The 12,658-nt window shown below is 46.3% G+C and overlaps 1 protein-coding gene across 3 annotated transcripts in view; it reads left to right on the top strand.

Annotated features, from left to right (window-relative positions):
• The first annotated feature begins 1,558 nt into the window (after positions 1–1,558).
• Positions 1,559–12,658, top strand: part of Arhgap44 (Rho GTPase activating protein 44) — a 170,702-nt gene continuing 159,602 nt past the window's right edge. For all 3 annotated transcript variants that reach the window (XM_031354908.1, XM_031354907.1, XM_031354909.1), the window contains exon 1: positions 1,559–1,925. In XM_031354908.1, coding sequence (XP_031210768.1) covers positions 1,873–1,925 — 53 coding nt within the window. In that variant the 5' untranslated portion in view covers positions 1,559–1,872. The remainder of the gene's footprint in view (positions 1,926–12,658) is intronic.

Below are 12,658 nucleotides of genomic sequence, written 5' to 3'. Positions count from 1 at the left end.
GTATGGGATGTGGAATGGTTGGAAGGTGGACCAAAGAGCAGAATAAAATATACAGTTTAAAATAAATAAATAAATGATTTTAAAAATTCAAAATCGAAGTACTTTGTTTATATAACATGACATTGACATTATAGGCACATACAGTCAGTTATAAGCACAGGATGCCTTCACTGCTAATTGGCCAGAACTCTTGACCTAATAAGCAGAGGCTGAACTCACAATTAATTAAAGATTTCATGTTCATTCAGCCAAAACATGCCTCAAACCATCACTTGTTCCGCTGGCCAGTGAGATATTTTGATTCATATTTAGGGCATCTTTCTACTGTAATCAACACACTGCGGCGTGTCTCGGGGCATAGATGCTTTTTCTTTTTCTTTTTCTTATTAATTTTTATAATAGGAATGATTGTGGATTTTCCCATTATGCTAACTTCCATTGTATCTATCACAGTGGACTACGTGGTAGCCTCTGTGTAGCTGGATTTGGAAAACAGCACATTTTCATTTCTAACTCCCAAACAGCAGTGCTTTCTATTCGCGATGGGAAGACAGCAGATGAGAGAGGCCCAACAGTTTTCCTAAAGTTGTTTATTAGCTATGTGGGATTCTAATGGAAGACTCACGTTTGTTTAATTCAAAGACTCTACTGCCTGACAACTCGGACTTGATATATGATGATGACAGCTAATTGAGATCACATGTGGTTTTCTTTCTTTTTGTTTTTACATTATTTATATTTATTTAGTGTGTGTGAATGTGTGTGTGTGTATGTGTGTGTGTGTGTGTGTGTGTGTGTGTGTGTGTGTGTGTGTATGTATGTAAGACAACATGTAGGAGTTACTTTACTCCTACCATATATGTTCTAGACATTGAACACAGGCCATCAGGCTTCTTTACCTGTTGATCTGTTTGCTCTCTCCCACACCTGCCCCCTTCTAAGTCTAATGAGCCACAATTGCTTTCAACCAGCTGGGAGATGCCAGTGGGCTGTCCAGCTGATAACCACTCAGGTCTAGTGGCAGAAAGGAGATGGTCATAGTTATGCAAATAGAATCCAAATCATACAAGAAAGCTGTCTCAGGTCGTGCTAGTAGATAAGATGTTACTGATTCAATCCTGTGTAAACTTTTGGTTACCTACTGGGTTTGAAAAAGATTAAGGATGGCATTTTAGGATGCATGCTATGTCTAGTTCGAAACCCCTTTGCCCCATGCTTAACCCTGTGATTGAGCACCAATAAGGTGACCTTATACAATTTAATGAACACATCCCCCTAGCATGTCTTCCTATGAATTCAACACTGAAACATCTCACATTCGCTTGAGATACAATAGGATCCAGACGTTTACTCTGTTTGTTGTTGTGTCGTTGGTTTCACCATTCAAGCACGAAAATATTTCCTTTACTAGAAGGCTAAAGCCTAACCGCCTTGGCCATACTCTCTTCCCCAACCTCTGCACAAAAGCGGTCCTTACAAACTTTGGACAGAGGAAAGGTGGGAGCGGCAAACTACAAGTCCCAGCATGCACGGCGCATTCCGCACAGGCGCACGGGGACCACCCGGCCAGCTGGCTAGCCAGCCTGCGGAGACTCCCCGGTTCGCTCGCCGGGCTGGGGCTTGGGGGCTACAGCCGGGGCTGACCGCTGGGCGCCTAGGGCGGCCCCGGGCGTGGCACAGAGAAGGATGCCGCGGGCGGACTAGGCGGAGGTGCTCTCGGGAGGCTGGGCGCTGGCCAGGCGGCTCCCCAGGCTCCGCAGTGCCGCCGTCGTCGCCCGGGAGGCTGGGCGCGGGAGCCATGTAACCCTGCGGCGGGCTCCGGGCAGCTCCGTCCTTCCCCAGCTCCCGGGCTAGCGCGGCAGCGGGGCCACGATGAAGAAGCAGTTTAACCGCATGCGCCAGTTGGCCAACCAGACGGTGGGCAGGTAGGTCACCCGCTGGCCACCCCGGGCCGGCACGCCCGCGGGGCTGCATCTGCCAGGCGCAGGTGATGGAGCTGCCTGGCCTGGAGCTTGTGCGTCCCTCCTGGGTCCGTGAGGGCCGGCTGGCTCGACCTTTCCTCTCCCGACCCCTGCTCGCTTCCCGGTCTAGGCTTGGGTTTCCCAGCTCAGAGAGTGACGCATCCTTCACCTGCGTCCCCAGCTGCCCCTTCACCTCGCCCTCTCTTCCTTTCCACGGGACTCCCTTTTCCTCTGGTAGCGATTCTTCCTGGAAACAGGTGTTTGCTCTGCTGGAGTGGCTGGTTGCCGAGTCGCTGGCTGCCTCTGGAGGTCCCTTCCTCCCTGCGCCCAGTTCAGGGCTGCTTAGGGTCCTGAGGTAGTGTTGGGCCTGGTCGACACCCATCTTCCCCACTCAAGCCGTGTTTGTTTTCAGGGGCTGTGACTGTATGAGATGCTGGATCACTTTCCTGGCTGTTTTTTTTCCCCCTCAGCGTTTGGGGGTGGGGAAAGGATGGCGAGGAAGGGGAAGGTGCTGGTGGCATGGCGCTGCTGTAGGCTTGGTCCCAAGACTGATTTTAGTGGAGGGAGGGAGGCTGCGAAAGTGAGGTTCAACTCCCTTGGAAGATGAGAGGAGGATCAGAGAGAGGAGGATCAGAGGCTCTCAGCCAGGTAGGGGATGGGGACAGTCTCTGCTCCCTCCCCGTCCAGAACAGCTTGGCCCCAGGAATCTGCAGGACCCAGACTGCTCTCATCTTGGTGAACACGGACTAGATCTGGGCCAGTGTCTCCAGGAGCGGATCTGTGGGGCGCCAAGATCTATTAAGGTTACATAAGGATTCTTAGTGGGTCCCGTCCAAAGCTAGACATTCTTGAAACACAGGCTTGTTAGATAGAGGGGATTTTTCATGGATTCTGCGTGCCCAGAGCAGGATTTCTGTGTGGTTGTCAAAGGAATTCAGGTGTGCAGTTTAAAGTAATCAGAAAGCGAAGAAGAGCCTAGCCTTGGGTGCAATTCAAGTGCAAGCTCCACACAGAGTGCTCTCAGCCAGGTTTGTTGAGAAACCAAATACCTTTCTTGGGTGGGAAGTGGAGCTTGAACTGGCACCTGGTAGAGTGGGGGTGGGGACTTCCCTGGAGAATAGAGGACAGGATGGAAGCATACTGCCCTAGTTACAGTGGGCATTTGAGGGCAGGGGATGTGGTGGCTTCTCATGCTTTCAGGAACTCCAGATGGTTTCCAAGTAACCTAAGCGTTTCCAAGCGTCTAAACTAGACTTGGATTCATTTCCCCTTCCCAAACACATGTGCTTTAACATGAGGGGGAACTTATGAATAGCAGAGTCAGATTAGCCCAGATTTTTGGCACAGTAATGCCACAAATATAGCCTCACGTGGACTGTCTTTGGTATGCTGGATGCTGAGATAGTGTTTTCCTGGTACTGGGGCTGTAGCTGTTGGTTGTCAAGCTGACCATTCTTTACTCTTTTGGCTTCACTGGGTCACTCTCTGGGATCTGCCATACATGATGGCAGTAGACATCCCAGGGGTCCGTAGGCCCCTCACTCTGACCACAGGTTTCTGTTTCTCATGGAGTACTATTCTCAGCCCATTTAGTATCCCAGTGTTCTCTTGGAGTGTTAGATTGGTGCTAGGATCTAACTGTCTCAGGGAAGGCATTCATGTTACTTCATGCCACCTGGCTCCTCTCTTCCTTCAGGACTTGTTTTTAAGTTGTGAGTTTTTTGAGGCACGGTCATAGGAATTATATTTTTCACCTTTGTTCATGAGGGAAATGAAAAAAAGGCAAAAGCAAATTGAATTTTTTTTTTTTTGTAAAAAAGTAGTCTTATGTATTCAAAGAACATTCTTAGAAGTACAAATACGAGGGCTGCACCCTGCTTATATGTCAGAGCTGCTGAGCTCTTAGGTGGATGACCAACATGTATAAAGTGAGGTCTGACTTGTATCTGTTTTGATGAAGTTCAGAGTGAACTCTCAAAGCAAAAATTAGTTCACGATACTCTACTGCTCCAACAGTCCCAATGCCATCTCCTTCCACTTAGTATTCCCAGCATTCCGGTGACCTACACAACCACATCCCTCTGGATACCCTGCCCCCTTTGTCTCAGCATGTCCATTTTGTTTTCCCTTCTCCCTGTCTCTGAACTCCTGTGCTTCAGACACATCAAGCCCAGCTCCACTTTGTTCTTGCTGACCACCAGTTTTTACTACCTGGTTGAGGATGTGGTCTTCCCAAATTGCTTTCACATCAATCAGGACTTGGCTCACAGGCTCAGGTAAACTACCCTCACTCCCTTCATTCTTACCCATCATCCTTTTCATTTTTGTCCACACTTGCCACTATTTGAAAGCTTGTACCTTTTTGATTTTTGCCCGTCTGTCTCCGATAGAATGTATTGATCGCCCTTGCACGCCAAGGGCATACAGCAGTGCCTTGTAGACAGTTGGTGCTCGGTCAATATTTATTGCCAAGATTAAAATGGTTTACTTCTGGCCAATGATGGGAATGAAAGGAGGTGGCGTGGGGCTCTTCTTCCTTATTGAGAATGTTGAGAGACTTAAACCCTGTGCATTGGGAAAGGGGCCATGGTTTGCTTCATAGTATCTTCATTCACTAGCAGCTCATAGTGTTGGAAGTCTGGATGGTAGGTGTGATGTCATAAAGTGCTTTAGCCTTTAGCAGACACTCAAGTCTTACCCCTATGGTTTTGGAAAATAGTGAGCTCCCTCTTTCTGGTAGAGAGGTGAGCTTGAGAGTTGTTCTTCTTCATGGCTCCCCACCTAGCTCACTTTCTGTAACTCACAGATTTTGGGATTTTTTTTTGAAATGGAAAACTTCTGGGGGTTGGTTTATTTTCCTTGAACAATGCAGGGATTGTTCTCCTTACATGTACTCTTGGGTTCTTAGCACTTTGCCTTGAACTGGGCATATTTAAGTAGAACTCCTCAACTTAGCATAGCAACTGTAGGAAGAGTTGGTAAATGCTCTGTTGGTAAGGTGTTAGTCTAGCATGTACGAAACTCCGGGTTCAATTCTTAGCACCACATGGTGATACATACCTGTAATCCACCTGCAGGTAGAAGCAGGAAGGCAACATAGTGAGTTCAAAGGCTACCTGGGGTCCTGCTTTGGTCATCTCTAGACAGAGCACACGTTTCTGCCTTGATTTTCCTATATCTGTTTCTTTACTTCTGACCCTACTCTGGAAAGCTCTCCCTGGCCAGTCTGTGCCTACTGGCTAGGAACACCGATTATCAAGTGGGACACATTTGCATGGGTGCTTAATGATCTTGAGATTAGCTCTCTGCACATTTGGTTTTTTGTTTGTTTGTTTGTTTTTTGGCAAAATGGGAACAATGAAGTTTGCCCTGTGGAGCTAATTGTAATGATGGTGGAGTCATCCCAGAGAAATGGCTAACAGTAGCTTCAGGATCTTTGGGCCAGCGTTCTAACTCTTTATGGATGGCAAGCTGTGCTCAGTCATTCAGTGTAAGATGATTGGCTGTCTCCTCTGGGCGGTACACTGTTCCACTCTGGGAATATTACAGTGCCAGGCAAATGGAAGTTCTGTTCACTGGAGCCTGAATTCGAAGAGTGAGCTGTGCTTTCATGGTTCATTTGGAGCGCGGTCTTTAACTTGTCCATCATCTTCCCAGCTTGATTTTAAGCTCCTTTGGAGGCAGAGACAGTGTGGCATGCAGAGGGTTCTCTGAAATTCCTTGGCAACTGTATCAGAAGATGTATGCATTGTGAGTAGAGGACTCAAGGAGAGTAGTTCAAAAGATTCGGGGAGAGCACCTGATGCTGCTTTTTTGAGTTTTGTAATGGCAGTGCTACCTAGAGGAGGGAGGGGCAGCTGCTGCTGGGTTGTGGACTCAAGGTAGGGCTTAGCTTATGCCTTATGCATGGCACCATTTGCTTTCTGTTGTTGTTGTTAAATCTTCCATAGGGCCTAGTGTCTTCTGGGTTGTAACCCATCCTGAGAGACTCTTCTTCTTGGAAGTGATATCTGATTTGTCTTGGGTGAAACACAGAGCTGAGCGGAAACTTTAGCACCCAAGAGACACACAGGGTGAAAGAGAAGATGTAAGAAGCGAAGTCAGCCAGCCGTTGAAGGACTTGTTTTTCGGTCTGTGTGTGGGGAGTACAGCAAGCCCCCATCTTAGAGGGCTGAGATGAGGTTGAAGGGAGCCTGGCTTGGTGAAGGGTTTACCAGATGGACCTCAAGGTTCTGCTTATTTTCCTTTAAGGCTCAGCCAGTCTTTGGAAAACATTAGCCTTCTATGTACGTGGCCTTGGAAATGGGTTCCAACGGTAACTGCCCAACAGCTCTGCATGGGGGGATCTGCCCTTGTAGGAAAGTGGGTAAAGTTCAAGAGGAGGCAAAAGTAGCAATGGGCTTGTAGGTGGGAGCAAGGCTGTTTGGGTTGCACTGGATTGCGTGGGTGTTAGAGGTGCTAAGTTGGGGGGGGGGGTGGAACAAATTTTGTCTCTAGCGCTCTCCTTTGCATTCCTCGACTGCTAGTGTGTGCAAGACAGAGCTGAGAGGGCTTGGTTTCTCCTGCAGCCTTGCCAAGCCTCAAGGCAGCAGCACAGCCTGCACAGTAGAGCTGCAGGCAATCCAGGCATTGGCCAGTGGTCCCCAGCTGGGGGTGAGGCTGCACAGCCTCTCGGAGCTCTGGCATGGCCTGCATGTCTGCTCTGGCCCAAGCCACTGAGGAGGACCCTTTGCCTGAAGCCACTGCTCGTCCTTCGGCAGGTCTCCGAAAGCCATCCGCAGATCAATAGGACCAGAGGGGAAAGTCAGAACAAGTCTAGATTAGTCATCACCTGCTTTTGCAAAAGCTGGCTGTGATTTGGATTTCTCAGACCAACGAATGTACGCTTCTGCAGCCTCTTTCTATGAGTGCAGCAGGGCTCTCTCCAGACCAGAGACTCCTCTCAAGTTCTTCAATAGAGAGAGTCCTGGGAGCCCAGGCAGGGCCTCCTGCTGAGTTGTGGCTTTGTGCTAGCAGAGCACACTGATCCACTCATGACAGACTGGCAGAGGGAGAGAGAAGGGCCTTTGCCCCTGGTTCTCCATGCCCCTTACTCTACAGGCCTGTCCCATCTACCCTCAAATGGCCTGGTCTCTGCAGTCAGCAAGAGGCTGCCTGAGTTTCGTGGAGAATTCTCTCGGCCCAGACCTGCAAGTCATTGTGAGGAGCCTTTTTTTTTTTCCTTCTTGAGTAGCAATTAATCATCTCCCCTCCCATTTTTTTCTCGACCAGAGGAATTCATCAACACTGATTGGTAATTTTTTAATAATGGGTGATAAGAAGCATTGTTTTCTTGTGGCTGTTTAAAAAAGTAAATTAGTAGCCGTGTGACTAAAACAGTAATTTGTGGTTATTTGTTTTAGAGGGATCTGTAATCATCCCTTTTATTAGTAGTCAAGAGCGGATTATTTCAAATGCTCTTTCTGTAATGATGGTAAATAGTGAGTTTATGCTTTGGCTCAGCGCTGAGGCTCTCTGAGCTTAGAGAGCAGGTTCAGGGGAGACAGAGAGGATTCTCCACGCCTCAATTCGGGGACCTGTGACCCTTGCTGCGTTGGGGAGGCTGAGGTGTCTAGCAAATTGAAACTCTCCTTTCTGTCCAGGAAGCAGATGTAACTTCCATTTTCTAACTTTAGAGATAATTTTTAGAATAAATGTTTATTTCCCCACAGAGTTCAATTTATTTTTAACCATTATATTTGGTTGCATAAGTAATATCTATCAGAGAAATGATAACCTTGTAGATGTTCAGAAAAAGGGGGATGTTTCGTGATTTTCTACTGGAAGCCACAGTTACTACTTAGATGCAGTCAGTTAGCAGGCGTCTTCTAGTCTCTCACTGAGGTAATAATCTTGTTTGTATGAGTTTCCTGGCGTGTGCTTGAACAAGCTAAGATTGCTCTGCAGCCATCAGTGACACCATTGTATTTGCAGTCCATTGTTGACCTGGACATCATCATCGGCATGTGCAAATAGTGACCATATTATGTATACTCTTGTAACCTTCTTAATCAATTGCCTTCATCTTATATCTTGAATATGAATATGCATACCAGCAAATATATGTGCCCATAATCAATAACATACTGTCTAGGGTATGTAATAGTCCACCATAGCTACCTGGTTTCCTTGTACCGTTGGTTTTTATCTGGTTTAAACTTCTTTTTTCCTGGATATTTATTGCTCTTCATAAATTGCCTGCATTTGTGTTTTTCCTTCATTTTCGAGATCCATGTTCATAGCTTTGCTTGATTTTTAGGTAATTTCTAATATCTAAATATGTACATGCTTAGTTGCCTGATATACATATTTCACTGTGGGTTCCTGATTTCTTTTTGGTGGTGGTATTGTTGTTGTTGCTGTTGTTGTTGTTGTTGTTGTCTTCCCATGAGGAAATCTGGTATGTGTGGTTCGGGATTTGTTGACTTATGGTTTATGTATATGTTCAGAGCCAGTCCTCAGACCCAGATTACAGAAACGTTCAAACACCTTCAGCAGTGCCTGGGATGCCCTGATTCTAAGCCAGTCTGGAATCCATCAGCCAGCCATTCTGATGTATGGCGTGTGTTAGAAGTCGCGTTTCACTTTTCCCATCGTTCTTGTTTTTAAGTTACTGACCCTGTTAAATTGATAGTGTCAGTCATACGTACTCTATTTGAAGTACCATTTTCAGGTACTAAAAGGTCCCTTATATGCTTGAGGATTTCTGACTTGCTTCCTTGGCCTACCTTATCAATTCCAGGAGGAAGCTGAGGGCTGTGAGCAAAGACAGCTTAATTCTTATCCTACAACCATAGTGTTGTGGGGGCAGTGAAGCCAGGCTGGACCCCGCACCCCAGGCTCTGTTAGGGTTCTTCAATGGCCCAGACACCAGAGCTCTGAGCCTTTGCCTGGGGGACCATCCTGTCCGACCTAGATGTCTGCCTTGTGGAAGAAATGTGCTCTGCCTTTTCTGACACGTGGGTGCCAAGATGGAGACTATGCCGTCTTTGCAACATTAGGTGTCATGAGAATATTTCTTGGGAGCAGCATCTGCTTATTGAAGCCTATCTGTGATCCTCTCCTGCAGTTACCGTTTAGGTCCTCCTTGATCACAATTTCCTTGTTACCTGCTTTGGACTTGTTGCCGTAGCGTTGGGGATTAGAATAATTTGTTTGGCCTTTTTACTCTTATTTAGCCGCTGCTTTTCAGGATTTCAGTAGGTTACAGGATTCTCCAGCAGATTATTGTATCTTTTGCAAATAATAATTTTGTGTCCTTTCCTGTCCTGATTTGAACTTACTTCATTTTCTTGCCTAATTCCATTGTCAAGCACTGAAAGAAAAGCACTATGATATTGTGGTAATACATAGGGGCCTATGATACTGACTTCAATGTAAATGCATGGTGGTTAGTGTGAGAGGCTTGTTTGTTTGTTTGTTTGTTTTTTAAACATCATTTATTTGTGTATGTGTGCACATGTGTATGTAGAAGTCAGAACATGACTTGTGGGAATCAGTTCTCCCCTTCCAGCATAGAGTGTGTGGATTTTAGGCATCAAACTCAGGTGGTCAGGCAAGGGCCATAACCTGCTGGGCCATCTCACCAGCCCTTGAGAAAGTTAAAAAAAAAATCATATTACATTATTTTACTTTGAGAATTTATTTTATATTGAAGTTAAATTTGACTTGTTATTACCAAATTAAATCAATGAGAGACTCCCATCTTGTAATTGTGTGTGTGTGTGTGTGTGTGTGTGTGTGTGTATATGTGACATGTGTGTGCATGCCCAGTCTTGAGTAGAGCCTCCAATATTGAACCCTCCTTTTCTACTTTCTACTTGACAGTGGGCTGTTGAATATTTCTATATAGTTAGGTTGAATTTATTGTTTGTATGACTTGACAACTTTGCTTCATCTCTCGCATTTTGCAATAGTGTAGAAATGAAGTGTCCAGCAGGGCAGTGGTGGCGCACGCCTTTAATCCCAGCACTTGGGAGGCAGAGGCAGGTGGATTTCTGAGTTTGAGGCCAACCTGGTCTACAGAGTGAGTTCCAGGACAGCCAAGGCTACACAGAGAAACCCTGTCTCGGAAAAAAAAAGAAAGAAAGAAAGAAATGAAGTGTCCAGCCTTTCTTTTGTATGGAGTGGTAAAATCAGGAAGCAGTTTTCCAAGGACAATCTTCTGATACGATGATTCTTTGACAGATTTCCACTTTCTTTAGTGGCCATGGGACTAGTTGTGTTTTCCAATCACTTTGAGTAACATATTTTTTAAAAAAAAAGATTTTTTTTTTTTGATGTTCAAAACAAGCTTAATAGACTCTGCATATGAATTGGACTTCCAGTGGCATCTAATTTTTCCCCTTGACTAGCTTTGCCCTAATGTGAATTCTCTGGCGATTTCCTTGGGTTTGTTTTGTCCTGCTCTGAGTATTCAAGCTTGCATGTAGTATGTGAGGATGGGTCAGACTCTGCTATGGCAACTCTCGAGTGACATAATGTCAAGGTCCTTCATGTTGGGTTCATGACAAATGAGCTGGTATGGAGAGGAGTGTCATCAAGGTCTGTGCTTCTCTGTGAATCTCATGTGACCCCCCTCCACTCTTTCTCCCGTACTGCTGAAGGTGAAGAGAGAATAGCAAAATGGCATTTGTTGGTATTCTGGCTCTTCGATCTTTCACTTAGAATCCGCAAAGGCTGCTCTGCTAACATGTCACTGGCTGGAACTAGTCAGAGTTCGCCTGGATGTGGCTGGACCAGGCTCCCTCCTCTCAGCTGAATCACCAGGGATTTCGTTCCTTCTGCACATCTCTCTCCCCATGTCTCGCCCTGTCTCCCTGGTGCATATTTGAGAAAGCTGCACACTATGACACACATGCCTTTCTTGAAGAGTCTCCTTGTCCTCCCCAGAGCTGGTCACCCTCACCCCAGGGGCCAACATCAGGGGAGCAATCTTTCTCTTGCTGCTACTGCTCATGGCCTCTGTGGTGTAGTTCCAGGCATTTACGACTGTGCCCATCTTCAAAATTTTAGCTTTAACAAATATATTTTTAAATGCCCTTCCTACAATGGGGAGGATAAGGACGAAGGAAACAGTCTCTCCCTGCCATAGTGCCATGACACGCTATAGGGTTATTGCTAGGGTTAAATAAGATAGGAAATCTAATGTCCTTAGGCTAATTCCTGATTGTGGTAAGCACTTTATAAATTATAGTTACTGCAGGATCCCTTGCTGTGCTGAGAGTCTCTTTGACACAGACAATGGTACATGGTCTTTTTTTACCTGTGTTCCCCGAGAACTTGAAACTTACAACTTGAAATTGATGGGCATTTGTCTTCAGCTCTAATCAAGTCCAGTTTCTCTGTGTTTACCCAAGAGCATGATTTGTGGTATCAGTAATGGCGGGTATCTCCCATTTCATACCTGTGCTAATAGTCAAACTGTGCCAGATCTCAGCAGCTCCCAGCCCTGGCCTGTGGAGTGACAGCAGCCCTTTCTTTCCATCCCAGGCCATCCTGGATGATTCTATTCCACACTTGTCTCTGAGGTGGAAAAACAGGACACAAGACTGTGGTGAGTCACACTCGGGCTTCCAGTGTTTCTTTTGGAAGTGACATGTGCCATTTCTGCCATTTCATTGCCAAAGCAAGTCACTTGGCCACACCTCATTCCATAGACAGCCCTGGAAGCCAGTCTTGCTGCAGGCCTGGATCCAGAGGCAAGACCTTAGCCTGCAGTACCTGTTGCAGGAGGAAGCTTGGCTGAGATGCTCTGTGAGGATTGTTTTCATTGAGGCTTCCAAATGAATCACTTACTGTTTAGACCCACTCTGCAGATGGGGAAATGGAGGTGAGAAAGAGCAGGGCCAGACTTGATACCTCCTGAGGAGAGCAAGCCCAGAGGCTTGCTACTCTCTCCCAGATACCATTTCTTTGCAGCCACAATGCCCCAAGTCCCTATAGCAAGTAGTTTTAGAAATGCTAATTAACTGCTCCTGACTGAAATAAAAATAAAACTGTCCCATTCCCTTTAAGATAATGGAGTAGATCTTGCATGTAGCCTTAACCGCAAAGAACATAAATGAAATTTTTGTCAATAGAATATTCTTCCCTGTGTTTACTTTCTGCAGCTTCAGCAGAAAGAGGAAAAATAAAAAAACAACCAGTGCCCTTTGAAGGTTCTTTGCCTTCCCAGTCTGTGTATTTGCAAAAGCCTTGCAGCTTCGTCCCCAGCATGGGAACCCAGCAACAACATAACCGCTGTGCAAAAGGGTCAAGCCTCTGGCCTCATGATGGTCCTCCCTGTTCCCCCTGGCTCCAGTCATCAGTGTGTGTGTTCCCACTGTTGATGTAAGCACATTCTGTTAGGTTAAGAGTATCTCAGATAGGCACATTTACTTGACAGACTTCCATTCTGCCCTTGCCCCACTTTCTACACCAGGGCTGGGCAATGCAGCCTGATGGCTGCTGCTTACACGGCCCATGAGGGAAGACAGGGAGCACCCAGACTCCCTGCACTGTGCTTTAATGACTGAAGTAGGGAAACAGAATGTCTGACATTAACAGTCAGGAAGCAAGTTCTGCGTTGACGTAGTTGCAACTCTTTTTGTATTTTCCTAATGTTGGGAAGGAAGATGTGAGGATGCTGAGGAGCCTGCAGGATGAGGCCACAGGAT

This window comes from Mastomys coucha, unplaced genomic scaffold (genome assembly GCF_008632895.1).
Source record: "Mastomys coucha isolate ucsf_1 unplaced genomic scaffold, UCSF_Mcou_1 pScaffold5, whole genome shotgun sequence".
Taxonomy (NCBI): Eukaryota; Metazoa; Chordata; class Mammalia; order Rodentia; family Muridae; genus Mastomys; species Mastomys coucha.
The sequence above is the reverse complement of the archived record's forward strand: the minus strand, read 5'-3'. Positions and strand labels throughout refer to the sequence as shown.